The sequence below is a fragment of the Aquarana catesbeiana genome, linkage group LG05 (assembly GCF_042186555.1).
Source record: "Aquarana catesbeiana isolate 2022-GZ linkage group LG05, ASM4218655v1, whole genome shotgun sequence".
Taxonomy (NCBI): domain Eukaryota; kingdom Metazoa; phylum Chordata; class Amphibia; order Anura; family Ranidae; genus Aquarana; species Aquarana catesbeiana.
The window spans coordinates 7311850-7336556 of record NC_133328.1 but is presented as its reverse complement, the minus strand read 5'-3'; the positions used below and the strand labels follow the sequence as shown (position 1 = coordinate 7336556).

General features: G+C 47.3%; 1 protein-coding gene across 2 annotated transcripts in view; it reads left to right on the top strand.

Moving 5' to 3' along the window:
* Nucleotides 1-24707, top strand: part of LOC141144060 (1-phosphatidylinositol 4,5-bisphosphate phosphodiesterase gamma-1-like) — a 165991-nt gene that overhangs the window by 25040 nt on the left and 116244 nt on the right. For both annotated transcript variants that reach the window (XM_073629419.1, XM_073629418.1), the window contains exon 2: nucleotides 23759-23908. In XM_073629419.1, coding sequence (XP_073485520.1) covers nucleotides 23759-23908 — 150 coding nt within the window. The remainder of the gene's footprint in view (nucleotides 1-23758; nucleotides 23909-24707) is intronic.

Here is a 24707-nt window from a genome sequence, read left to right as displayed (position 1 = left end):
TGATGGTTAGAGACTGGGGACATCTCAGGGGAAATGATGGTCAGAGATTGTGGTCATCTCAGAGAAAATGATGGACAAAGACTGGGGATATCCCAAAAGAAATGACAGTCAGAGATTGGGGACATTTTGAAGGAAATGATGGTTGAAGACTGGAGACATCCCAGAGGAAATGATGGTCAGAGACTGGGGACATCTCAGGGGTAAATGATGGTCAGGGACTGGGAACATCTCAGGAGAAATGGTCAGAGACTGGGAACATCCTAGAGGAAATGATGGTCAGAGACTGGGGAAATCCCAGGAGTAATGACGGTCAGGGACTATGGATATCTTAGAGAAAATGATGGCTCAGGGCTGGGGACATCTCAAAGGAAATGATAGTCAGAGACTGAAGACATCTTAGAGGAAATGTTGGTCTGAAACTGGGGACATCCCAGGGCACATGATGGTCAAGGACTGAGGACATCCCAGAAGAAATGATGGTCAAGGACTGAGGACACCCCAAAGGAAATGATGGTCAAGGACTAGGGACACCCCAGAGGAAATGGTGGTCAAGGACTGGAGACATCCCAGAGGAAATGGTGGCCAAGGAGTAAAAAACATCTCAGAGGAAATGATGGTCAAGGACTAGAGACATCCCAGAGGAAATGATGATCAAGGACTGAGGACATCCCAGAGGAAATGATGGTTGAAGACTGGAGACATCTCAGGGGAAATGATGGTCAGAGATTGGGGACATCCCAGAGGAAATGATGGTCAGAGACTAGGGACGTCCCAAAGAAAATGATAGTCGGGGACTGGAAACATGCAACAGGTTTGGTTGGAGACTGGAGACATACTGCAGAAGACTACGGCACATCACTGTATACGAGGCTAGACATTCTGCTATTTGTTACCTCTTTACACATCAGAGCTCCCTACCAGATTGGGAGGGTCCAAGGGACCCACGACAATTACCAAAGGGCTGCATATTTTTCAGCGACTGCAGGTCGGGCATTAGGAATGGAACTATTATATTTTGCAGTTGTTATTCAACTTAGATACAACGTTTCCACAGACATAAGGCTGCGGGGCCCTGGTGCAACGTGTGTCGGGGCCCCTCAACTATTCATAGAACATGCTTTTACCTGTTGATTTGGAGCTGACCTTTAGTCTAATGGTATCTGTTACTTTAAAAGTTGGTTTGATTGAAATCTCATCGCACCATTTAATTTTGCCTATACCATTGAATCTGACGCATTTCATCAGAAGCTTAGCAAAATGTTCCGGCAAACTCGGGCCCAGAGAAACCTGGAAATTTTGTCTACCGCTCAAGGTGCGAGGCTCCACAGCAGAATCCCCAGGTCCTGGCCTGGCTCACTGCACTCCAGCAAATCAGTCAGAAAAGAAAACGAATCGCTGCACTCCGGGGTCACAGCAACTTTTCTGGTTTATTTCAAGGTAGCAGGGGGGTCTCCACTGATATGTTTCACTCCTAAGCGTGAAATATTTGACCCCCCCCCCCGCTGCCATCCAGTTCCATAAAGAAGAAAAGTTGCTGCAGCCCGGAGTGCAGTGATTCGTTTTCAGATTTTGCTGGAGTGCAGTGAGCCAGATCAGCACCCAGGGATTTTGCATTGGAGCCACCTTCTTTGATGTATCTAACTGGACCCTTGGACCCTTGTCCTTGACCCTTGTGCAACCCCCCCACTAAAGACACGACCAATCTAGTTGAACTCCCCTGACTTTCTCCTTCATGTTATACGCCTGCGTCCGCTCTGCTCCATCTGCTGTACGTGGCGCTGCTCGGCTGTAGACGCTGCATGTGGCACGTGCCTTCTACACTCCAGATTACCACCTGCTCCTAATAAACTCATTATATGTCCTCATCCTCCTCTGCTGCGTGCCGTATCTCCTTTTCTTCACTCCAATTAACACATCTGTTTCCACAAATCACATTATAGCCAATCGCAGTCACAATGGAGGACCGTCATCGCCCTTTTATTGTTGTACGTGCGCTGCCGAACCCCCGGCTTCATCCGGCCGCAGAATTCAGCGTCCTGAGCTGACGACTCCACAAGCCACCGAGACCAGGAAACAACCGATACATTGTACATAGTGCGGGAAATATGTCCGTCTCTCTGCATACTGCTCCTATCAGCCTCTGCGCCAAAGGAGCTTACACTCTAATCTCACACGCTATTGCTATACTTTTTTTTTAAAGCTGTGACATACACTATATTACCAAAAGTATTGGGACACCTTCCTTTACACACACATGAACTTTAATGGCATCCCAGTCTTAGTCCGTATGGTTCAATATTGAGTTGGCTCTGCCCTTTACAGCTATAACAGCTTCAACTCTTCTGGGAAGGCCGTCCACAAGGTTTAGGAGGGTGTCTATGGGAATGTTTGACCATTCTTCCAGAAGTGCATTTGTGTGGTCAGACGCTGATGTTGGATGAGAAGGCCTGGCTCGCAGTCTTCACTCGAATTCATCCCAAAGGTGTTCTATCGGGTTAAGGTTTAGGACTCTGTGCAGGCCAGTCAAGTTCCTCCACCCCAAACTCGTTCATCCATGTCTTTTATGGACCTTGCTTTGTGCACTGGTCCAAATTATTTGGTAGAGGAGGGTTATGGTGTGGGGGTTGATTTCCAGGCGTTGGGATTGGCCCCTTAGTTCCAGTGAAGGGAACTCCTTAAGGCGTCAGCAAACCAAGACATTTGGACAATTTCATGCCCCCAACTTTGTGCGAACAGTTTGGGGATGGCCCCTTCCTGTTCCAACATGACTGCGCACCAGTGCACAAAGCAAGGTCTATAAAGACATGGATGAGCGAGTTTGGGGTGGAGGAACTTGACTGGCCTGCACAGAGTCCTGACCTCAACCTGATAGAACACCTTTGGGATGAATTTGAGCGGAGACTCCGAGCCAGGCCTTCTCGTCCAACATCAGTGCCTGACCTCACAAATGCTCTTCTGGAAGAATGGTCAAACATTCCCATAGACACCCTCCTAAACCTTGTGGACGGCCTTCCCAGAAGAGTTGAAGCTGTTATAGCTGCAAAGGGTGGGCCAACTCAATATTGAACCCTACGGACTAAGATTGGGATGTCATTAAAGTTCATGTGCATGTAAAGGCAGGCGTCCCAATACTTTTGGTAATATAGTATATACCGAAGTGCTGTACAGAGAACACTGAGCCTCCAGTCACATCAGTCTCTGCAACAGAAGAGCTTACACTCTAATGTCCCCTCACGGTCGCACACTCTCTGAACGCGCCGAAAATGGCAAGTTTTGAATTGAATTAAATTCTAAAGGTGTAAGGCCAGAGGGATTCCTCCTTTATTTTATAGAGCAGTGGTCATCAACCCTGTCCTCGGGGCCCACTAACAGGCCAGGTTTGCGGGAAATACATCACAGGTGATATCATTTGCTGCTCGGTGATTGCAGTATTCTAGTCTGCATCTCCCCCAAGGTAATACTTATAACCTGGCCTGTTAGTGGGCTCTGAGGACAGGGCTAATCACTGTTATAGAGATGTCCTCCCTCTTCCTGATGTGTCTCGGAGTCCAGCACAGAAAGTGAAAGGAAATCTCCCCTCTGGGATTTAGGAAGAAGAAATGGAAATAAAAAACCTGTCATGAGTTTAACCGTCTGTAATCCCTAAACTACATCCTGCTGCAGACAGCCACAGAAGACAGCAGAAAAAGGCCAAGTGCTGATCTAGTCTGCCCAGTTTTTAGTTTTTCTGTTGAACCTTTTTGTCTGAGTACAGATCTATGATTGTCCCATGAATGTTCGAATCCACTTACTGCTGACTGACTGACCACCTCTGCTGGAAGTCCAATCCAAGCTTCGACTACTCTTTCTGTAAAATAATACTTTCTAAGGTTAGTTTTGAACTTTCCATGGTCTAGTTTGAGGCCATGTCCCCGTGTCCTTCATCTTGGCTTCATACTGAAAATCCTGCCCTCCTGAACCTTATTAACCTCCTACATGGATTTAAAGGTTTCAGTCATGTCAATGCTTTCCCTTACTTCCTCCAGACTACATATGAAGTTCCTGAACTCTCTCCTGATATACTTTATCTATCAGAGCTTTCACCAATTTTATTCTCCATGTCTGGAATTATCAATATGTTAATGTAAGTGAGATCTCCAGAACTGAACACAGTATTCTAACTGAGGTCTCACTAAAGATAGAGGAATCAAGACCTCCTTCCTCCTGCTGGTGATCCCTCTAGTGATATGAAGCTCTATATAGAGGAATCAGGACCTCCTTCCTCCTGCTGGTGATTCCTCTAGTGATATAAAGAACTATATAGAGGAATCAAGACCTCCTTCCTCCTGCTGGTGACCACTCTTGTGATATAAATATCTATATAGAGGAATCAAGACCTCCTTCCTCCTGCTGTGGGCGATCTCTCTACTGATATGAAGATCTATATAGAGGAATCAGGACCCCCTTCCTCTTGCTGGTGTCCCTCTAGTCATATACAGATCTATATAGAGGAATCGGGACCTCCTTCCTCCTGCTGGTGACCCCTCTAGTGAAATAAAGATCTATATTGAGGAATTGGGACCTCCTTCCTCCTGCTGGTGACCCCTCTAGTGATATAAAGCTCTATATAGAGGAATCAGGACCTCCTTCCTCCTGCTGGTGACCCCTCTAGTGATATAAAGATCTATATAGAGGAACCAGGACCTCCTTCCTCTTGCTGGTGACCCCTCTAGTCATATACAAATTTATATAGAGGAATTAGGACCTTCTTCCTCCTACTGGTGATCCCTCTAGTAATGTGAAGATCTATATAGAGGAATCAGGACCTCCTACCTCTTGCTGGTGACCCCTCTAGTGATATAAAGATCTATATAGAGGAATCAGGACCTCCTTCCTCCTGCTGGTGACCCCTCTAGTGATATAAAGATCTATATAGAGGAATCAGGACCTCCTTCCTCCTGCTGGTGACCCCTCTAGTGATATAAAGATCTATATAGAGGAATCAGGACCTCCTTCCTCCTGCTGGTGATCCCTCTAGTGATATGAAGATCTATATAGAGGAATCAGGACCTCCTTCCTCCTGCTGGTGATCCCTCTAGTGATATGAAGATCTATATAGAGGAATCAGGACCTCCTGCTGGTGACCCCTCTAGTCATATACAGATCTATACAGAGGAATCAGGACCTCGTTCCTCTTGCTGGCGATCCCTCTAGTGAATGAATGAATGACTTGTATAGCACTGCAAATGCGAACTGAATTGCCTCAAGGCGCTTGGCCCATCCTGTGGTCCAGCATGTTAGAAGAGGTAGGTCTTGAGTTTTTTCCTGAAAGCCTGATGGTTTTCTTCCATACGGATGTTGGTCGGTAGAGTGGTCCATAGCCATGGTCCTTGGACTGCGAACCATCGTTCTCCCTTCGATTTGTAGCGGGATTTGGGAATGTGGAGGAGGTTTTGGTTGGTTGATCGAAGACTGCGATTAGGTATGTAGCGTTTTATTTTCTTGCATAGGTATTGAGGAGCGTTTCCTTGTAGGCATTTGTGGGTGAGGCAGAGGGTCTTGAATGTGATCCGATCCTTTACGGTTAGCCAATGTAGGCTCCTCACGGATGGGGAAATGGATTCCTAGGGGTTTTTTTTCCTGTTTTCAGTCTTGCGGCGGTGTTTTGGATGAGTTGAAGGTGTGCAAACTGGTATTTAGGTAGTCCGGTGTAGAGGGAGTTTGCGTAGTCGAGTCGGGAGTTAATGATTAGTTCCAACTACTGCTGCTTTGTCCTCTTTTGGAATGAAGGGGATGAGTGTGCGTAGCAGGCAAAGAAGATGGTGAGATCCGCTGACTACTGATCCAATTTGTGCATCCATTGACATTTCTGAGTCAAAAATGACACGAAGACTTTTGGCTTTGGTGCTTGGGGCGATGGTCTGTCCAAAAACAGTGGGCGGTGTCCAATGGTTCTTGTTTTTTGTGCTATGAAGATCTATATAGAGGGATCAGGACTTTCTGATGGTGACCCCTCTAGTTATATACGGATCTATATAGAGGAATCGGGTCCTTCTTCCTCCTGCTGGTGACCCCTCTAGTCATATACAGATCTATATAGAGGAATCAGGACCCCCTTCTCCTGCTGGTGACCCCTCTAGTGTAAGGTGACCAGATTTTTAAAATTAAATCCGGGGACATATTTTTTTTTATTGGCAAATGGTAAACTATTTTATAAGCATATTTTTCTCAAATGACATATGCAGTGTATGTGGTATGTGTTTATTAAATAATTGTATGGTGTGTGTGTGTGTGTGTATATATATATATACGTTATTTCTCACATTTCGTCCATGAGATAAAAAAAAAGATACTTCTTAGAATTTTTTGAGATATGACTACCAAATGTTATGAAGATAAGATGGAGAAAAAATAGAGTGCAGAGTCCAGGAGTGCGCTACATAAAAAATACAGGGCTCAGCTGTGTCCATGAATACAGCCTCACCCGTGCCCATCTATGCAGCCTGACCAGTGCCCATCTATTCAGCCTGACCAGTGTCCATCTATTCAGCCTGACCAGTGCTCATCTATTCAGCCTGACCAGTGCCCATCTATTCAGCCTGACCAGTGCCCATCTATTCAGCCTGACCAGTGCCCATCTATACAGCCTCACTAGTGCCATCTATGCAACCTGATCAGTGCCCAGCAATACAGCCTGACCAGTGCCCATCTATGCAGCCTGACCAGTGCCCATCTATGTAGCCTCGCCAGTGCACATCTGTGCAGCCTGACCAGTGTCCTTCTGTGCAGCCTGACCAGTGCCCAGCAGTGCAGCCTGACCAGTGCCCAGCAATGCAGCCTGACCAGTGCCCATCTATGAAGCCTCGCCAGTGCACATCTATGCAGCCTGACCAGTGCCCATCTGTGCAGCCTCACCATCGCCCAGCAATTCAGCCTGACCAGTGCCCAGCAATGCAACCTCACCATCACCTATCTATACAGCCTCACCAGTGCCCACCTATGTATCCGTACCAGTGCCCATCCAATGCAGCCTCACCAGTGCAGAGGATTGGAGAGAAGAGGAGAGCCTAGTGGATCATTATGCTATTTTGAATCGCCGGGCGCCCGCACCCACACAAGTCCCGCCTCCTGGATCGGCTCCTACCTATGATAGACAGCACATGTCTCCCAGCATTGGACAAGTGTGCTGTCTATCAAAGGAGCCAAACCAGGAGGCGGGAGACTTTGTGTGATGGCGGGCGCCCGGCGATTCAAAAGCTGTCACAGCAGGTGAGGCCAGCTTCCTCCTAGTGTGTGGCACCCGGGGCGGACTGCCGCCCGTTTGTATGCCACTGGTTTCGGTGCCCCCCCCCCCCTCTGCCTCAGCACCCGCCCAGGATCGGCTCTGCTCCTAGCGCCGCCCCTGCAATCCGGGGACAAAACCAGGGACAGACCGGCTCCGGGGACAGTGTCCTCAGTCCGGGGACGTCTGGTCACCCTACACCCTAGTGATATAAAGATCTATATAGAGGAATCAGGACCTCCTTCCACCTGCTGGTGATCCCTCCTGAATTGTATTCACCTTCCCCATTGTCTGGTCACACTGTTTGCCCATTTTGCAACCATCTGTCATAAGCGCCCCCCCATATCTTTTTCCTCTGTACCCCCAATTTTGTACTCTGTCAGAGAGTTCTTCTTTCTCCTGCACAGGGCAGTGGAGGGGTCACACTGTGGATTGGCTTTAGCTGACAGCGGAGTTCACTGGAGCCTGGTACATGATCCGGTGCTGACCAGAGACGGCTCCAAAGTCCCCCCCAGGCGCCAGGTTACCATGGGAACTGTCATCCAGCGCCCTGACCCCATAGACTGTCCTCTCCGGGCCTCCGGATTACTGAGCACAATGACCGGCCGGAGCAAACCGCTTAAAGTGATTTTATCACAACCCCCCCCCCGGTCATAGAACCAGAAGAGACAAAGTAACAATCACTTCCTTTCTGCAGATGGGCCGTCATTGCTGAGATATCGGCTGTGCAAAATCACTGGAAGGAATATGATAGAAAAAGACTTCAGAATGACACAATATACAGAATAAGAACAGATACCGAGAATTACACCCGGCATACAGGACAAGAGAAGTAGTACTGTGCAGAGTCCATACATACAGAATAAGAACAGATACTGAGAATTACACCCGACATACAGGACAAGAGAAGTAGTACTGTGCAGAGCCCATACATACAGAATAAGAACAGATACCGAGAATTACACCCGACATACAGGACAAGAGAAGTAGTACTGTGCAGAGCCCATACATACAGAATAAGAACAGATACCGAGAATTACACCCGACATACAGGACAAGAGAAGTAGTACTGTGCAGAGTCCATACATACAGAATAAGAACAGATACCGAGAATTACACCCAACATACAGGACAAGAGAAGTAGTACTGTGCAGAGTCCATACATACAGAATAAGAACAGATACCGAGAATTACACCCGACATACAGGACAAGAGAAGTAGTACTGTGCAGAGTCCATACATACAGAATAAGAACAGATACTGAGAATTACACCCGACATACAGGACAAGAGAAGTAGTACTGTGCAGAGCCCATGCATACAGAATAAGAACAGATACCGAGAATTACACCCGACATACAGGACAAGAGAAGTAGTACTGTGCAGAGTCCATACATACAGAATAAGAAGAGATACCAAGAATTACACCCGACATACAGGACAAGAGAAGTAGTACTGTGCAACCAAACTCATCCAACCAAAAAAAAAAGAAAAAAACGATACGATCATCACACCAGCACCGAATTTCGCACTGATCCCAATCACCACTGACACCACCAAAAACATCATCAGAAGTCTCAGAGACAGCACATCACCAAACTACATCATTCCCAAAAAACTCCTGAAAGAATGTTCCGACATCTTGGCTCCCACTATAACACACCTCATCAACCAGTCGTTCAAAGAAAGGGCTGTTCCATTCGCCCTCAAACATGGCATCGTCAAACCCCTCCTAAAGAAACCCAACCTCGACCCTAAGGACCCTAACCACCGCAGACCGATAACAAGCCTCAACACCATCTCCAAGATTATGGAGAAAGCAGTAGTACAACAGCTTCAACACCACCTGCACACGCACAAACTCCTGGACCCGCTGCAATCAGGCTTCCGCCCAGGCCATGGCACAGAAACGGCACTTCTCAAAATATGGGACGACGCCCTCGAAGCAGCTGATGATGGAGAATCATGTCTCCTAGTACTGTTGGACCTCAGTGCAGCGTTCGATACAGTGGACCACAATACTCTACTCATCCGCCTCACAGAGGTAGCAGGCGTCATAGGTTCAGATCTACAATGGTTCACATCCTTCTTAGGAAATCGCTCTCAGGCAGTGAAACTAGGAGCCTTCACCTCTGAAACCCGGGCAATCTCTTGTGGAGTCCCTCAAGGTTCACCCTTGTCACCAGTGCTCTTCAACATCTACATCCGCCCACTTCTCAAAATCATCAGAAAATCTGACCTCTGCTTCCACTCATACGCGGATGATACCCAACTATACCTTCGCATCACCGGAGAAAAAGACCATCATCAGCAACTAGAAAAATGCCTCACTTTGATAGACGATTGGATGACCACTAGCTCTCTTAAACTCAAGGGATCAAAAACCGAGCTTCTTCTCCTACACGCAAATCAAAATTCCAAAACTAAGACCCCATGGACACCACCCACCATTTTTGGACAGACCATCTCTCCAAGCACCAAAGCCAAGAGTCTCTGAGTCATTTTTGACTCAGAAATGTCAATGGATGCACAAAAAGGATCAGTAGTCAGCCAATCTCACCATCTCCTCCGCCTGCTACGTAGGCTCATCCCCTTCATCCCAGAAGAGGACAAAGCAGCAGTAGTTGGAACAATCATCAATTCCCGACTCGACTACGCAAACTCCCTCTACATAGGACTACCCCAATATCAGCTTGCGCGCTTGCAACTCATCCAGAACACGGCGGCAAGACTGTTAACAGGAAAAAAAACATGGGAATCCATTTCCCCTTCCCTGAGGAGCCTACATTGGCTAACCGTAAAGAACCGAATTACCTTCAAGACCCTCTGCCTCACTCACAAATGTATACATGGAAAAACTCCTCAATACCTACGCGAGAAAATAAAGCACTATACACCCAATCGCAGTCTTCGATCTTCAAACCAAAACCTCCTCCTTATTCCAAAAACCCGCTACAAAACAAAAGGAGAACGAAGATTCGCAGTCCAAAGACCACGGCTATGGAACGCTCTACCTACTCCCATCCGCATGGAAGAAAACCATCAGGCCTTCAGGAAGAAACTCAAGACCTACCTCTTTTAAGAAGCTGGACAACACAGGAGAGATCGAGCGCCTTGAGTTCGCATTTGCAGCGCTATACAAATCATTCATTCATTCATTCAGAGTCCATACATACAGAATAAGAACAGATACCGAGAATTACACCCGACATACAGGACAAGAGAAGTAGTACTGTGCAGAGCCCATACATGCAGAATAAGAACAGATACCGAGAATTGCACCCGACATACAGGACAAGAGAAGTAGTACTGTGCAGAGGGTGTGGCTGCTTGTGGAGCAGCTGAAGTCTGTGTGGTGCTGAGCTCCTCTGATGTCTCGTACAAGCCCAGAGTTGGGCTCCCCTGGGCGGGGATCTCTCTCAGGAGAGTCCCAGGCTTTCCGGCCTACACAAGGACTGTCAGGTGAAGCTGTGGTTGGAGGTGAAGCCGGAGGACAGAGCTCTGGGAATGGGAAGACACTTGCAGAGACTGTAAGTAGACATGGAAATGTTTGTATAAAAAGTACCGATAATACTGATAAGAGGAAGTCTGGTGATGTTATTCAGCAAAAGAGTTCTCAGTCCAGCCAGCCATTGCAGGCCCAGCAAGCCCAGCACAGTGCAGCTCAGTCTGTTCAGAGACATGTTATTATCACTCAGCACAGTCCAAACTCTGGAAGTGCAACTCAATCCAGCCAGTCATTACATTCAATGCAAACCCCTCAGAGTGGGGCTCATTCAGTCCAGGAACTTACTAATACCACCCAGTACAGTCCAAGTTCCGGAAGCGTGATCCAATCCAGTCAGCCATTACAACCACAGCAAGCTCAGCAGAGTGCAGCTCATAGAGCTCAGAGTGGAGCAGAGACATCGGTTTCTCCCAGTACTCCTCGCAAATACACCAGAACCTCCTTAGAACAGAAAACCATTAAAGAGAACTTACAACAGTGTGTAATGGTGGGCAGCAGCCAGAGACGTTCATCGCGTTCTAAGTTGCAGCAGAATAAAGAGGAGGGTGGTAATAATTTTCCACAATCTGCCCCAGTGAAACCATCTACACCCAGCAGAGACCCTCAGACCAGCACTGGTAATGGGAAGGTGGATCAGGATTTCAAGCGTCCTGCAGCCGCGAAGCAGAAAGTGTTAAAGTCTGAACCTGCGCTGCACCTGGCTGACAAAATTCCTTTCCTGGTAAAAAGAATGGAGTCCCTGAGGAAAGCCAAGACTAAGATCCAGAAGCAGATTGACTGTGTTTATAGACTTAAAGCTGCCAACCCCAAGAAGGAAATTTTATATGACAGCAAACTGAACTCCCTGGGCATTGAACTGGCCGGCGTGTCAAAGGACATTGATGCTGTTCTGGAAGAACTGGGACCAGTGGCGGAGGTGTACCACAATCGTGATCGATTTGAGGCGGGATTGAGTGGAAGGATTGAGTCTTCTACAGAGTCAGACTCTGGGGATCCGGTCCAACGCACGCAGCCACCACATGTGTCTCCTGAAGGGAAGACTGTGCAGCCTCTGGAGGACAGTGAGGTTGGAGTAGATCCTCCTGCTGGACTTCCAGCTCTGGAGGGTGGTGGGAACATCAGTATAACCCAGCAGACATTTACAGTACAGGAGACTCAGAGGAGTGACATGGTGGACTCCCAGCACATGGATTGTGAGAACAGTGCTGCTGCCACTAGTACTCCTGGTGGGAGCCATGCTGGGGGGACTGGTGTTCATAGTGGGAGCCATGCTGGGGGGAGCCATGCTGGGGGGACTGGTATTCATGGTGGGAGCCATGCTGGGGTGACTGGTGTTCATGGGGGGAGTAACACTGAGGTAACTAGTAATGATGATATGAGGTGCAGTGATGATGTCACTAATATTGATGTGGTGAATAATCCTGATGTTATCAATGCTGGTATATCTGAATGGGGTCATCAGCAGTCTGAGGGCTCTGAGAATGTAGCGATGGAGGAGTCAGTTCAGAATAACTCTCAGGATTTCCCCCCTTTGGTAGATCCACCACCTGCTCCACAAGAGAATGCTGGTCCATCTGGTCATGTCCCTCCTCGGAATGCCTGGAGCCGTGGGGCCCCTTCTTTTTCCACCAGTAACAATTATACTGGTCAGGCCTTTAAGAGAAGGAATGTGGTCAGATTGAAGCATAGGGGTTCCAGAGAGGAGCTCCCTGATAGGAGGTTTGTAGTAAGGGAGTTGCTGTGTCATCAGATGGGGTTTGCTCCTGCAGACATACTGGCAGTCATCAATCTCCCTGACAGACAAGGTTATGATGTCAGCTTTAAGCTCATGTCTGACTTAGACAGGTTCTGGGCCAGTTTCAGTGGTTTGCGGGACAAAGAGGGTTGGAGGAATTTCATCTTTATTCCCATCTCCAAACCTGACACAGCAAATGTTACCATCATGTTCTGGAATGAGTCTGTGCCCCCCCAGGATGTTGTCATCTGGCTCAGAAGACATTGTGAAATGGTTTCTGAGTTGACAAAAACTAAAGACAGTGATGGGATCTGGACGGGTGGTTGGAGGGTTCTTGTTAAGTTGAGGCAAAGTAACAATGTTACCCATCACCTGCCAAACTCTTTTTTCATTGGGCGGGAGAGAGGAGTTTGCTTCTATGCAGGTCAGCCCAGGTTATGTTATAAATGTGGTAAATCTGGCCATGTGGCGAATGTTTGTACGATCCTGAAGTGTAATCTTTGTGGGGAGGTTGGCCACATCAGTTCTACCTGTGAGAAGGTTAAGTGCAATCTGTGTGGTGGGCTTGGCCATTTCCATAGGGATTGCCCGGAGGCCTTCCATAATAAGGATGGGGAATCTGCAGACAATGAATTGTTGGCTGCAGCAGAACAACTAGAGGAGGAAGCTTTAATGAATGGGGCTGTATTGACTAGGGAGGAGGTGGTCCCGGAGGTCCAGGAGACTACTCCCGGGCGGACGGACAGTGTTCAGCAGGCTGAGGAGCAGCCGGCCCCACACTCCTCTTCTGTTCCAGTTCCTGTCTCTGTGAAGATCACTGGTCAGAAGAGGAGGAATAAAAAAGATAAGTCTACCCGTAAACCCGAAAGTGACTGGATATTAGTGCAGAAGTCAGCTAAAAAAGTGAAAGGGGCACCAGAAGTGGGTACGGCACTTTCCACCAATAGGTATGAAGCGTTATCGGATTCGGATGTGGGTTCCTATTCTCTGGAGGCCCAGGAACTGGAGCAGGAATTAAAAAGGGTGGGAAAAGAGTATGCGACTGGCTCAGAGGATGACCCGCCCACTAAAAGGCGTCCGCCCCCTGATCCTGGATCCGCAGAATCTGATATGGAAACTGGTAGTCAGCAGAGTGACTCCGATTCTGACTTATAATGGGGGTCTTATTTTTTCTCCTCTTTGCTGTGATGGCAGGTTTTTCTCTAAACATTGTCTCCAGCAATGTGAACAGCATTAAAAACAGGAGGACAAGGCATGCCGTTTTTGAACACCTCAGGTACCTGGATGCTGATGTCTATTTTTTACAAGAGACACATCTAACATCTGTTGGACTAATGCGGGAGGCAGAGAGGGAGTGGCACACAGGACCCTCATTTTGGTCTTTGGCTGTGGAGTCTTATGCAGGTGTTGCCATCCTTTTCAATACTAAGGATGTGACGGTGCATAGACTCACTGAGGTGTCAATGGGAAGATGTCTTATATTGGAGGTAACAATTCACGGCAGGAGACTCCGATTAGTTAACATATATGGGCCTCAAACAATAGCAGGAAGAATTGGGTTATTTAATGATGTGAAATCATATCTTTTTACATCAGTCCCTGTGGTTATGGTAGGAGACTTTAATGTCACTAGGACATCAAGTGACCGTTCTTCTGGTAGGGTGGTGGGTAGTGACTCCAAAGTTCTTAATCGTATTATTTTGCAAACCGGTTTAAGTGATATTTTTGCACAAAATGGCAGGAAGCCAGGCTTCACCTTCTTTCGCGGTAATATCAAAAGCAGACTAGATATGGCACTGGTAAGTCCTACAGAATTGGTGACCAATATGAGTGAGAAGCTGGTACCTTACTCAGATCATGTGGCCCTTTACTTTTGTCTGGGAACCTGTAAGCATCCTGATATGGGCAGGGGGCTATGGAGGCTAAACTCTAATCTTTTAGAAGATGTATCTGTCCAGCAACAAGTACAGAACCTCTTGCAACACCATGATGAGAGACTAGACTTCTATGACTGTACTGCGGATTGGTGGGAGGATGTTAAAAAGGACATCTCTTCTCTCTTGAGGAAGTTGTCTGTTAAAATGGGGAAAAGTAGATATAGCTATTATCTCAGGCTGAGGAAAGAGCTGGAGTCGCTTTATTCTGGCGGGTTGGAGGCAGGGAGGAAGATTGATCAAGTAAAATCTGAGCTAAGTCAATATCAATATAGCAGATACAACTCCCTGGTATTTGAACGGGATTATGGATCCCCAGGGACACCTGATCCCTTTGAAAATTGTAGGGACAAGGTGACTAGGAAGTTAATGATGGGCCTGAAGGATTCCCAGGGGATTTTGCAGGAGTCTCAGGAGGGTATTCTGGGAGTGGTAAGATCATACTATGCTGACTTATTTCGGGAGAAGGGTTTGGATAAGAAGAAGATGGCACAGTTCTTGGAGGCGGTTCCAGGTCCTGTTGTTGATAATTTGGATTTTTCTCCTTTGACAGCAGACATAACGGTGGAGGAAGTTAGGGAAGCTATTGATAAATTACGTCAAAAGAAGGCACCAGGACCTGATGGCATTACAGCTGAATTTTATAAGAAATTTAAAGAGCTCCTGGCTCCGATTCTTGTGGATGTGTTTAAAAGTTGTTTGGAGAAACGCCTGATGCCTCCATCCATGAGAGTATCATCCTTAGTTCTGCTGTTCAAGGGTAGAGAACCTAATGACATCAAGAATTGGAGGCCTATAGCCCTTTTAAATGTAGACCGGAAGATTCTGGCAAAAATATTATTTTCTAGGTTGAAGTGTTTTTCTCCAGCACTATTGACAGACTGTCAGTATGGCACGGTAAAAGGGCGGAATATTTATGGTGCTCTCATTTCCCTGAGGGAAGCTTTTGAGAGGTGTAAGGTTCTTAGGCATGGGAAGTATATGGTGAGTTTAGACCAAGCTAAAGCTTTTGACAGGGTTGACCATGGGTATCTGTGGGCGACTTTGTTAAAGTATGGTATCCCAAGGTTATTTGTTGATTGGCTGAGAACTTTATACTGGAAAGCTGAGAGTTTTCCACTTATCAATGGGTGGCAGGGCGGTACTTTTGGGGTTGAGGCTGGGGTGAGGCAGGGTTGCCCCTTGAGTCCCCTCTTATATGTTTTTGCCATTGATCCTTTTTTGAGATCACTGCAGGAGTGTGATTTTCGGGGGGTACCTGTGCCCCATGCCTCGGCCCTATCCGTATTCGCTTATGCGGATGATGTCACTGTAGTGGTGTCCACCTCCCATGAGGCCCAATTGCTAGCAGCTTCCATTGGAACTTACTCTGAGGCCTCTGGGTCTCTTGTCAACTTTGAGAAGACTGAAGCTCTCTGGACACTGCAGGGTGATCCAGATTTTGATCTGCCCCAGTTTGCAAAAGCTTCAAGTTGTCTTAAGATCTTAGGGGTTAAGTTTGGAAGGGAAGATAATGCCAGGCTAAATTGGGAGGAGAAATTGGATGCTGGTAATGCAAGGGTTCAGCGATGGAAGAATTGCAAGTTGACCTACAGAGAAAGGGTCAAAATGTTGAAGACGTACTTAATTCCTATCTTTCTATATGTCTCTATGGTTTTTCCGTTGCCAGAATCTTTCTCTGTAAGGCTCTTCAGTCTGTTTTTTCAGCTCTTCTGGGGTAATAGACTGAATCCAATAAAAAGAGGGGTTACTTACCTGCTGAACAAAGAGGGTGGGTTGAATATGATAAATCCTAAGGTGTTTTTTGATTCTCTGTTTCTTAAAGTTAATTTTGGGTGTTTGGACTCCGATGTTGGCCCTCCGTGGGTAAATAGTGTTAGGGCCTGGATATTGCCTCGTGCAGAGTCCTGGATGCGGGGCAGTTCTCTCAAGAGGAAGAGATGTACTCAGGGTTATCTCCCACCATATCTGGACTCAGCTCTGAAGTCTCTGAGGAGGTGGGGGATTGAGAAATCCTACCTTGAAAAAAGTCCAAGGAAATTGTTATACCGGAGGATCTGTAGGACCTTTTTCTGTTCTCCACTTGTACTCAGAGACTGCACTACAGCTGTTATGGAGGAAAGCTTAAAGTTGTTGAATAGCCCCAGATTACCCTCAAAGTTTCATGACATTGCCTGGCTGTCTCTCCATGGGAAGATGTATGTGAGGGGGAACATGAAAGGTCTGGCCGCATCTGAAAGGATCTGCCCTTTGGGCTGTAATCAGGAGGAGTCCATGGAGCATTTCTTGGTGGATTGTTGGGGAAGCCGTGAAGTCTGGAAGGAAGTAGCTGCTGGAGTTGGGATCCAAAGGTTGGAAAACCTAAGTTGCTCAGACAGGCTTTATGGTGTTCCCCCAACAATACACGGTGTAGATAGAGGGACAATGTACATCATCATTACCGTAGTCAAGTACTATCAATGGCATGCAAGGACTAAAGTTGCCATGCATAATGAACAGTTTATCTCCAGTAAAATTGCAGGTTTAGTGTTATCCGAGTTACGATGGATTAAGGGTTTGGAAATTAGGAAATGTTGGAGAAGTATAGACTTATGGAAAGGAGTCTTATTGTGACATTTGTTTCCTATTAATGCCCTTTTTTAACTGCTAAGTTTTTGACCTAAACAACATGTCAGTAATTGTTGTATTTATGTTATTTTAAGTCAGTTAGTCTGTTATTATGTATCTTGTTTGTTTTTACAAATAAAAATCTCCATACATACAGAATAAGAACAGATACCGAGAATTACACCCGACATACAGGACAAGAGAAGTAGTACTGTGCAGAGTCCATACATACAGAATAAGAACAGATACTGAGAATTACACCCGACATACAGGACAAGAGAAGTAGTACTGTGCAGAGCCCATGCATACAGAATAAGAACAGATACCGAGAATTACACCCGACATACAGGACAAGAGAAGTAGTACTGTGCAGAGTCCATACATACAGAATAAGAAGAGATACCAAGAATTACACCCGACATACAGGACAAGAGAAGTAGTACTGTGCAACCAAACTCATCCAACCAAAAAAAAAAGAAAAAAACGATACGATCATCACACCAGCACCGAATTTCGCACTGATCCCAATCACCACTGACACCACCAAAAACATCATCAGAAGTCTCAGAGACAGCACATCACCAAACTACATCATTCCCAAAAAACTCCTGAAAGAATGTTCCGACATCTTGGCTCCCACTATAACACACCTCATCAACCAGTCGTTCAAAGAAAGGGCTGTTCCATTCGCCCTCAAACATGGCATCGTCAAACCCCTCCTAAAGAAACCCAACCTCGACCCTAAGGACCCTAACCACCGCAGACCGATAACAAGCCTCAACACCATCTCCAAGATTATGGAGAAAGCAGTAGTACAACAGCTTCAACACCACCTGCACACGCACAAACTCCTGGACCCGCTGCAATCAGGCTTCCGCCCAGGCCATGGCACAGAAACGGCACTTCTCAAAATATGGGACGACGCCCTCGAAGCAGCTGATGATGGAGAATCATGTCTCCTAGTACTGTTGGACCTCAGTGCAGCGTTCGATACAGTGGACCACAATACTCTACTCATCCGCCTCACAGAGGTAGCAGGCGTCATAGGTTCAGATCTACAATGGTTCACATCCTTCTTAGGAAATCGCTCTCAGGCAGTGAAACTAGGAGCCTTCACCTCTGAAACCCGGGCAATCTCTTGTGGAGTCCCTCAAGGTTCACCCTTGTCACCAGTGCTCTTCAACATCTACATCCGCCCACTTCTCAAAATCATCAGAAAATCTGACCTCTGCTTCCACTCATACGCGGATGATACCCAACTATACCTTCGCATCACCGGAGAAAAAGACCATCATCAGCAACTAGAAAAATGCCTCACTTTGATAGACGATTGGATGACCACTAGCTCTCTTAAACTCAAGGGATCAAAAACCGAGCTTCTTCTCCTACACGCAAATCAAAATTCCAAAACTAAGACCCCATGGACACCACCCACCATTTTTGGACAGACCATCTCTCCAAGCACCAAAGCCAAGAGTCTCTGAGTCATTTTTGACTCAGAAATGTCAATGGATGCACAAAAAGGATCAGTAGTCAGCCAATCTCACCATCTCCTCCGCCTGCTACGTAGGCTCATCCCCTTCATCCCAGAAGAGGACAAAGCAGCAGTAGTTGGAACAATCATCAATTCCCGACTCGACTACGCAAACTCCCTCTACATAGGACTACCCCAATATCAGCTTGCGCGCTTGCAACTCATCCAGAACACGGCGGCAAGACTGTTAACAGGAAAAAAAACATGGGAATCCATTTCCCCTTCCCTGAGGAGCCTACATTGGCTAACCGTAAAGAACCGAATTACCTTCAAGACCCTCTGCCTCACTCACAAATGTATACATGGAAAAACTCCTCAATACCTACGCGAGAAAATAAAGCACTATACACCCAATCGCAGTCTTCGATCTTCAAACCAAAACCTCCTCCTTATTCCAAAAACCCGCTACAAAACAAAAGGAGAACGAAGATTCGCAGTCCAAAGACCACGGCTATGGAACGCTCTACCTACTCCCATCCGCATGGAAGAAAACCATCAGGCCTTCAGGAAGAAACTCAAGACCTACCTCTTTTAAGAAGCTGGACAACACAGGAGAGATCGAGCGCCTTGAGTTCGCATTTGCAGCGCTATACAAATCATTCATTCATTCATTCAGAGTCCATACATACAGAATAAGAACAGATACCGAGAATTACACCCGACATACAGGACAAGAGAAGTAGTACTGTGCAGAGCCCATACATGCAGAATAAGAACAGATACCGAGAATTGCACCCGACATACAGGACAAGAGAAGTAGTACTGTGCAGAGGGTGTGGCTGCTTGTGGAGCAGCTGAAGTCTGTGTGGTGCTGAGCTCCTCTGATGTCTCGTACAAGCCCAGAGTTGGGCTCCCCTGGGCGGGGATCTCTCTCAGGAGAGTCCCAGGCTTTCCGGCCTACACAAGGACTGTCAGGTGAAGCTGTGGTTGGAGGTGAAGCCGGAGGACAGAGCTCTGGGAATGGGAAGACACTTGCAGAGACTGTAAGTAGACATGGAAATGTTTGTATAAAAAGTACCGATAATACTGATAAGAGGAAGTCTGGTGATGTTATTCAGCAAAAGAGTTCTCAGTCCAGCCAGCCATTGCAGGCCCAGCAAGCCCAGCACAGTGCAGCTCAGTCTGTTCAGAGACATGTTATTATCACTCAGCACAGTCCAAACTCTGGAAGTGCAACTCAATCCAGCCAGTCATTACATTCAATGCAAACCCCTCAGAGTGGGGCTCATTCAGTCCAGGAACTTACTAATACCACCCAGTACAGTCCAAGTTCCGGAAGCGTGATCCAATCCAGTCAGCCATTACAACCACAGCAAGCTCAGCAGAGTGCAGCTCATAGAGCTCAGAGTGGAGCAGAGACATCGGTTTCTCCCAGTACTCCTCGCAAATACACCAGAACTTCCTTAGAACAGAAAACCATTAAAGAGAACTTACAACAGTGTGTAATGGTGGACAGCGGCCAGGGACGTTCATCGCGCTCTAAGTTGCCGCAGAATAAAGAGGAGGGTGGTAATAATTTTCCACAATCCGCCCCAGTGAAACCATCTACACCCAGCAGAGACCCTCAGCCCAGCACTGGTAATGGGAAGGTGGACAAGAATTTCAAGCGTCCTGCAGCCGCGAAGCAGAAAGTGTTAAAGTCTGAACCTGCGCTGCACCTGGCTGACAAGATTCCTTTCCTTGTAAAAAGAATGGAGTCCCTGAGAAAAGCCAAAACTAGGATCCAGAAGCAGATTGAATGTGTTTATAGACTTAAAGCTGCCAACCCCAAGAAGGAAATTTTATATGACAGCAAACTGAACTCCCTGGGCATTGAACTGGCCGGCGTGTCAAAGGACATTGATGCTGTTCTGGAAGAACTGGGACCAGTGGCGGAGGTGTACCACAATCGTGATCGATTTGAGGCGGGATTGAGTGAAAGGATTGAGTCTTCTACAGAGTCAGACTCTGGGGATTCGGTCCAACGCACGCAGCCACCACATGTGTCTCCTGAAGGGAAGACTGTGCAGCCTCTGGAGGACAGTGAGGTTGGAGTAGATCCTCCTGCTGGACTTCCAGCTCTGGAGGGTGGTGGGAACATCAGTATAACCCAGCAGACATTCACAGTACAGGAGACTCAGAGGAGTGACATGGTGGACTCCCAGCACATGGATTGTGAGAACAGTGCTGCTGCCACTAGTACTCCTGGTGGGAGCCATGCTGGGGGGACTGGTGTTCATGGTGGGAGCCATGCTGGTGGGAGCCATGCTGGGGTGACTGGTGTTCATGGTGGGAGCCATGCTGGGGTGACTGATGTTCATGGGGGGAGTAACACTGGGGTAACTAGTAATGATGATATGAGGTGCAGTGATGATGTCACTAATATTGATGTGGTGAATAATCCTGATGTTATCAATGCTGGTATATCTGAATGGGGTCATCAGCAGTCTGAGGGCTCTGAGAATGTAGCGATGGAGGAGTCAGTTCAGAATAACTCTCAGGATTTCCCCCCTTTGGTGGATCCACCACCTGCTCCACAAGGGAATGCTGGTCCATCTGGTCATATCCCTCCTCGGAATGCCTGGAGCCGTGGGGCCCCTTCTTTTTCCACCAGTAACAATTATACTGGTCAGGCCTTTAAGAGAAGGAATGTGGTCAGATTGAAGCATAGGGGTTCCAGAGAGGAGCTCCCTGATAGGAGGTTTGTAGTAAGGGAGTTGCTGTGTCATCAGATGGGGTTTGCTCCTGCAGACATACTGGCAGTCATCAATCTCCCTGACAGACAAGGTTATGATGTCAGCTTTAAGCTCATGTCTGACTTAGACCGGTTCTGGGCCAGTTTCAGTGGTTTGCGGGACAAAGAGGGTTGGAGGAATTTCATCTTTATTCCCATCTCCAAACCTGACACAGCAAATGTTACCATCATGTTCTGGAATGAGTCTGTGCCCCCCCAGGATGTTGTCATCTGGCTCAGAAGACATTGTGAAATGGTTTCTGAGTTGACAAAAACTAAAGACAGTGATGGGATCTGGACGGGTGGTTGGAGGGTTCTTGTTAAGTTGAGGCAAAGTAACAATGTTACCCATCACCTACCAAACTCTTTTTTCATTGGGCGGGAGAGAGGAGTTTGCTTCTATGCAGGTCAGCCCAGGTTATGTTATAAATGTGGTAAATCTGGCCATGTGGCGAATGTTTGTACGATCCTGAAGTGTAATCTTTGTGGGGAGGTTGGCCACATCAGTTCTACCTGTGAGAAGGTTAAGTGCAATCTGTGTGGTGGGCTTGGCCATTTCCATAGGGATTGCCCGGAGGCCTTCCATAATAAGGATGGGGAATCTGCAGACAATGAATTGTTGGCTGCAGCAGAACAACTAGAGGAGGAAGCTTTAATGAATGGGGCTGTATTGACTAGGGAGGAGGTGGTCCCGGAGGTCCAGGAGACTACTCCCGGGCGGGCGGACAGTGTTCAGCAGGCTGAGGAGCAGCCGGCCCCACATTCCTCTTCTGTTCCAGTTCCTGTCTCTGTGAAGATCACTGGTCAGAAGAGGAGGAATATGAAAAAAGATAAATCTACCCGTAAACCCGAAAGTGACTGGACATTAGTGCAGAAGCCAGCTAAAAAAGTGAAAGGGGCACCAGAAGTGGGTACGGCACTTTCCACCAATAGGTATGAAGCGTTATCAGATTCGGATGCTGACTCCTATTCTCTGGGGGCCCAGGAACTGGAGCAGGAATTAAAAAGAGTGGAAAAGGAGTATGTGATTGGCTCAGAGGATGACCCGCCCACTAAAAGGCGTCCGCCCCCTGATCCTGGATCCACAGAATCTGATATGGAAACTGGTAGTCAGCAGAGTGACTCCGATTCTGACTTATAATGGAATGTTGGAGAAGTATAGATTTATGGAAAGGAGTCTTATTGTCACATTTATTACTATTGATGCCCTTTAACTGCTAAGTTTTTGACCTAAACAACATGTCAGTAATTGTTGTATTTTTGTTCTTTTCAGTCAGTTAGTTTGTTATTATGTATCTTGTTTGTTTTTTACAAATAAAAATCTCCATACATACAGAATAAGAATAGATAGTAATTTGGGTCTTTATTGGCTTGTTGTCCGGTGTGGGGGTGGGGTCAGACGAGGCGGTGGAAGGGTCGCCCGGTGTGGGGCGTATTTCGGAAGGCGTTGGCGCTCCACTAACAATCATTATTGGGAATAATGAGGCTCCTTTGTCTCCGCTATGAACCGTCTTTCCTGGGAGTGTTACAATGGAGAACAATTCTCTGTTATCTAGAAAAAATCGTTCTCTGAGAAGGGATTGGCAGACGGGTGCGGCGTGGAGGCCGAGGACCCCATTGTTTTCTGGAGTGACCACATCCAGCATCTGTACAAAGAGCACCTGTCATACGGGGCTCCCCTCCCCCCTACTGACCAGAAACAACAGGCAGCCATAGTCAGAGATCAGAGAGGAGTCCTCATCTGTACATTGTATTCCGGGTCAGTCATTACTGAAGCCAGAGGATCCACATGATATTTCTGGGTCTGTACACCTGCTGTGCCCATTATGAGAGGTTCCCACCATCCCTGTGCTGAGTTCCCAGGTCTGTACACCCGCTGTGCCCATTATGAGGGGTTCCCACCATCCCTGTGCTGAGTTCCCAGGTCTGTACATCCGCTGTGCCCATTATGAGGAGTTCCCACCATCCCTGTGCTGAGTTCCCGGGTCTGTAGACCTGCTGTGCCCATTATGAGAGGTTCCCACCATCCCTGTGCTGAGTTCCCAGGTCTGTAGACCTGCTGTGCCCATTATGAGAGGTTCCCATCATCCCTGTGCTGAGTTCCCGGGTCTGTAGACCTGCTGTGCCCATTATGAGAGGTTCCCACCATCCCTGTGCTGAGTTCCCGGGTCTGTACAACCGCTGTGCCCATTATGAGGAGTTCCCACCATCCCTGTGCTGAGTTCCCGGGTCTGTACAACCGCTGTGCCCATTATGAGGGGTTCTCACCATCCCTGTGCTGAGTTCCCGGGTCTGTACACCCACTGTGCCCATTATGTAACAGAAGAATTGTGACTTTGCAGCGAATGGAGTAAGACTTCAGGTTGGATTTCTGTTCAGGGAGTGACTCTTCCTTCTCTCCCTGTTCGGTGGATCGTTCTGGATTCAGAGTAATATTTGTGTCTCTTCTTCTCTCTTCTCTTTTCAGTTGATATTCGGGAGATAAAAGAGATCCGGCCAGGGAAGAATTCGAGGGACTTTGAGCGATACCCGGAAGACGCCCGCAAGCTGGACTCCACCCTCTGCTTCATCATCCTGTATGGAGCCGACTTCAGGCTGAAGACCCTCAGTGTGGCCGGTATGTGACCAATCATTTTACTTCCTGTCCCCCGTGACACCCATACAGGAAATAAGAGGGGTGGGGTTGTCACCAGGACAGGAAGTTACAGACCCCAATAAACACACCAGCCAGGATGGTAATTTTTGTTGGAGCAGGATAAAGTTAAAATTTCTCTCTGTGACCCCATTGAGGTGATTCCATTTACCTTCCTGTTCTTCTGACACCCGTACAGGAAATGAGGAGGGTGGACACCAGGACAGGAAGTCGCAGACACCAATATATACTCCAGCCAGATTGTTAGCTTTCATAGTAGAGGGAACAGGTTAAAATTTCTCTCTGTGACCCCATTGGGGAGATTCCATCCTACTTCCTGTTCCTGTGACACCCATACAGGAAATGGAGGGGTGGGTCTGTCACCAGCACAGGAAGTCACAGACACCAATTAAAACTCCAGCCAGACTGTTCGTTTTCGATGGAGCGGGAAAGAGTTAACATTTCTCTCGGTGACCCCATTGTGAAGATTACATTTTATTTCCTGTCCCCGTGACACCTATACAGGAAATTAAAGGATGGGGTTGTCACCAGGAAAGGAAGTCACAGACACCAATAAAAACTCCAGCCAGACTGTTATTTTTCAATGGAGTGGAAATAAGTTAAAATGTCTCTCTGTGACCCCAATGGGGAGATTCTATAGCACTTCCTGTCCCCGTGACACCCATACAGGAAATGAGGGTTGGTGGGGTTGTCACCGGGACAGGAAGTCACAGACACCAAATAAAACTCCAGCCAGATTATTAGTTTTCAATGGAGCTTGAAT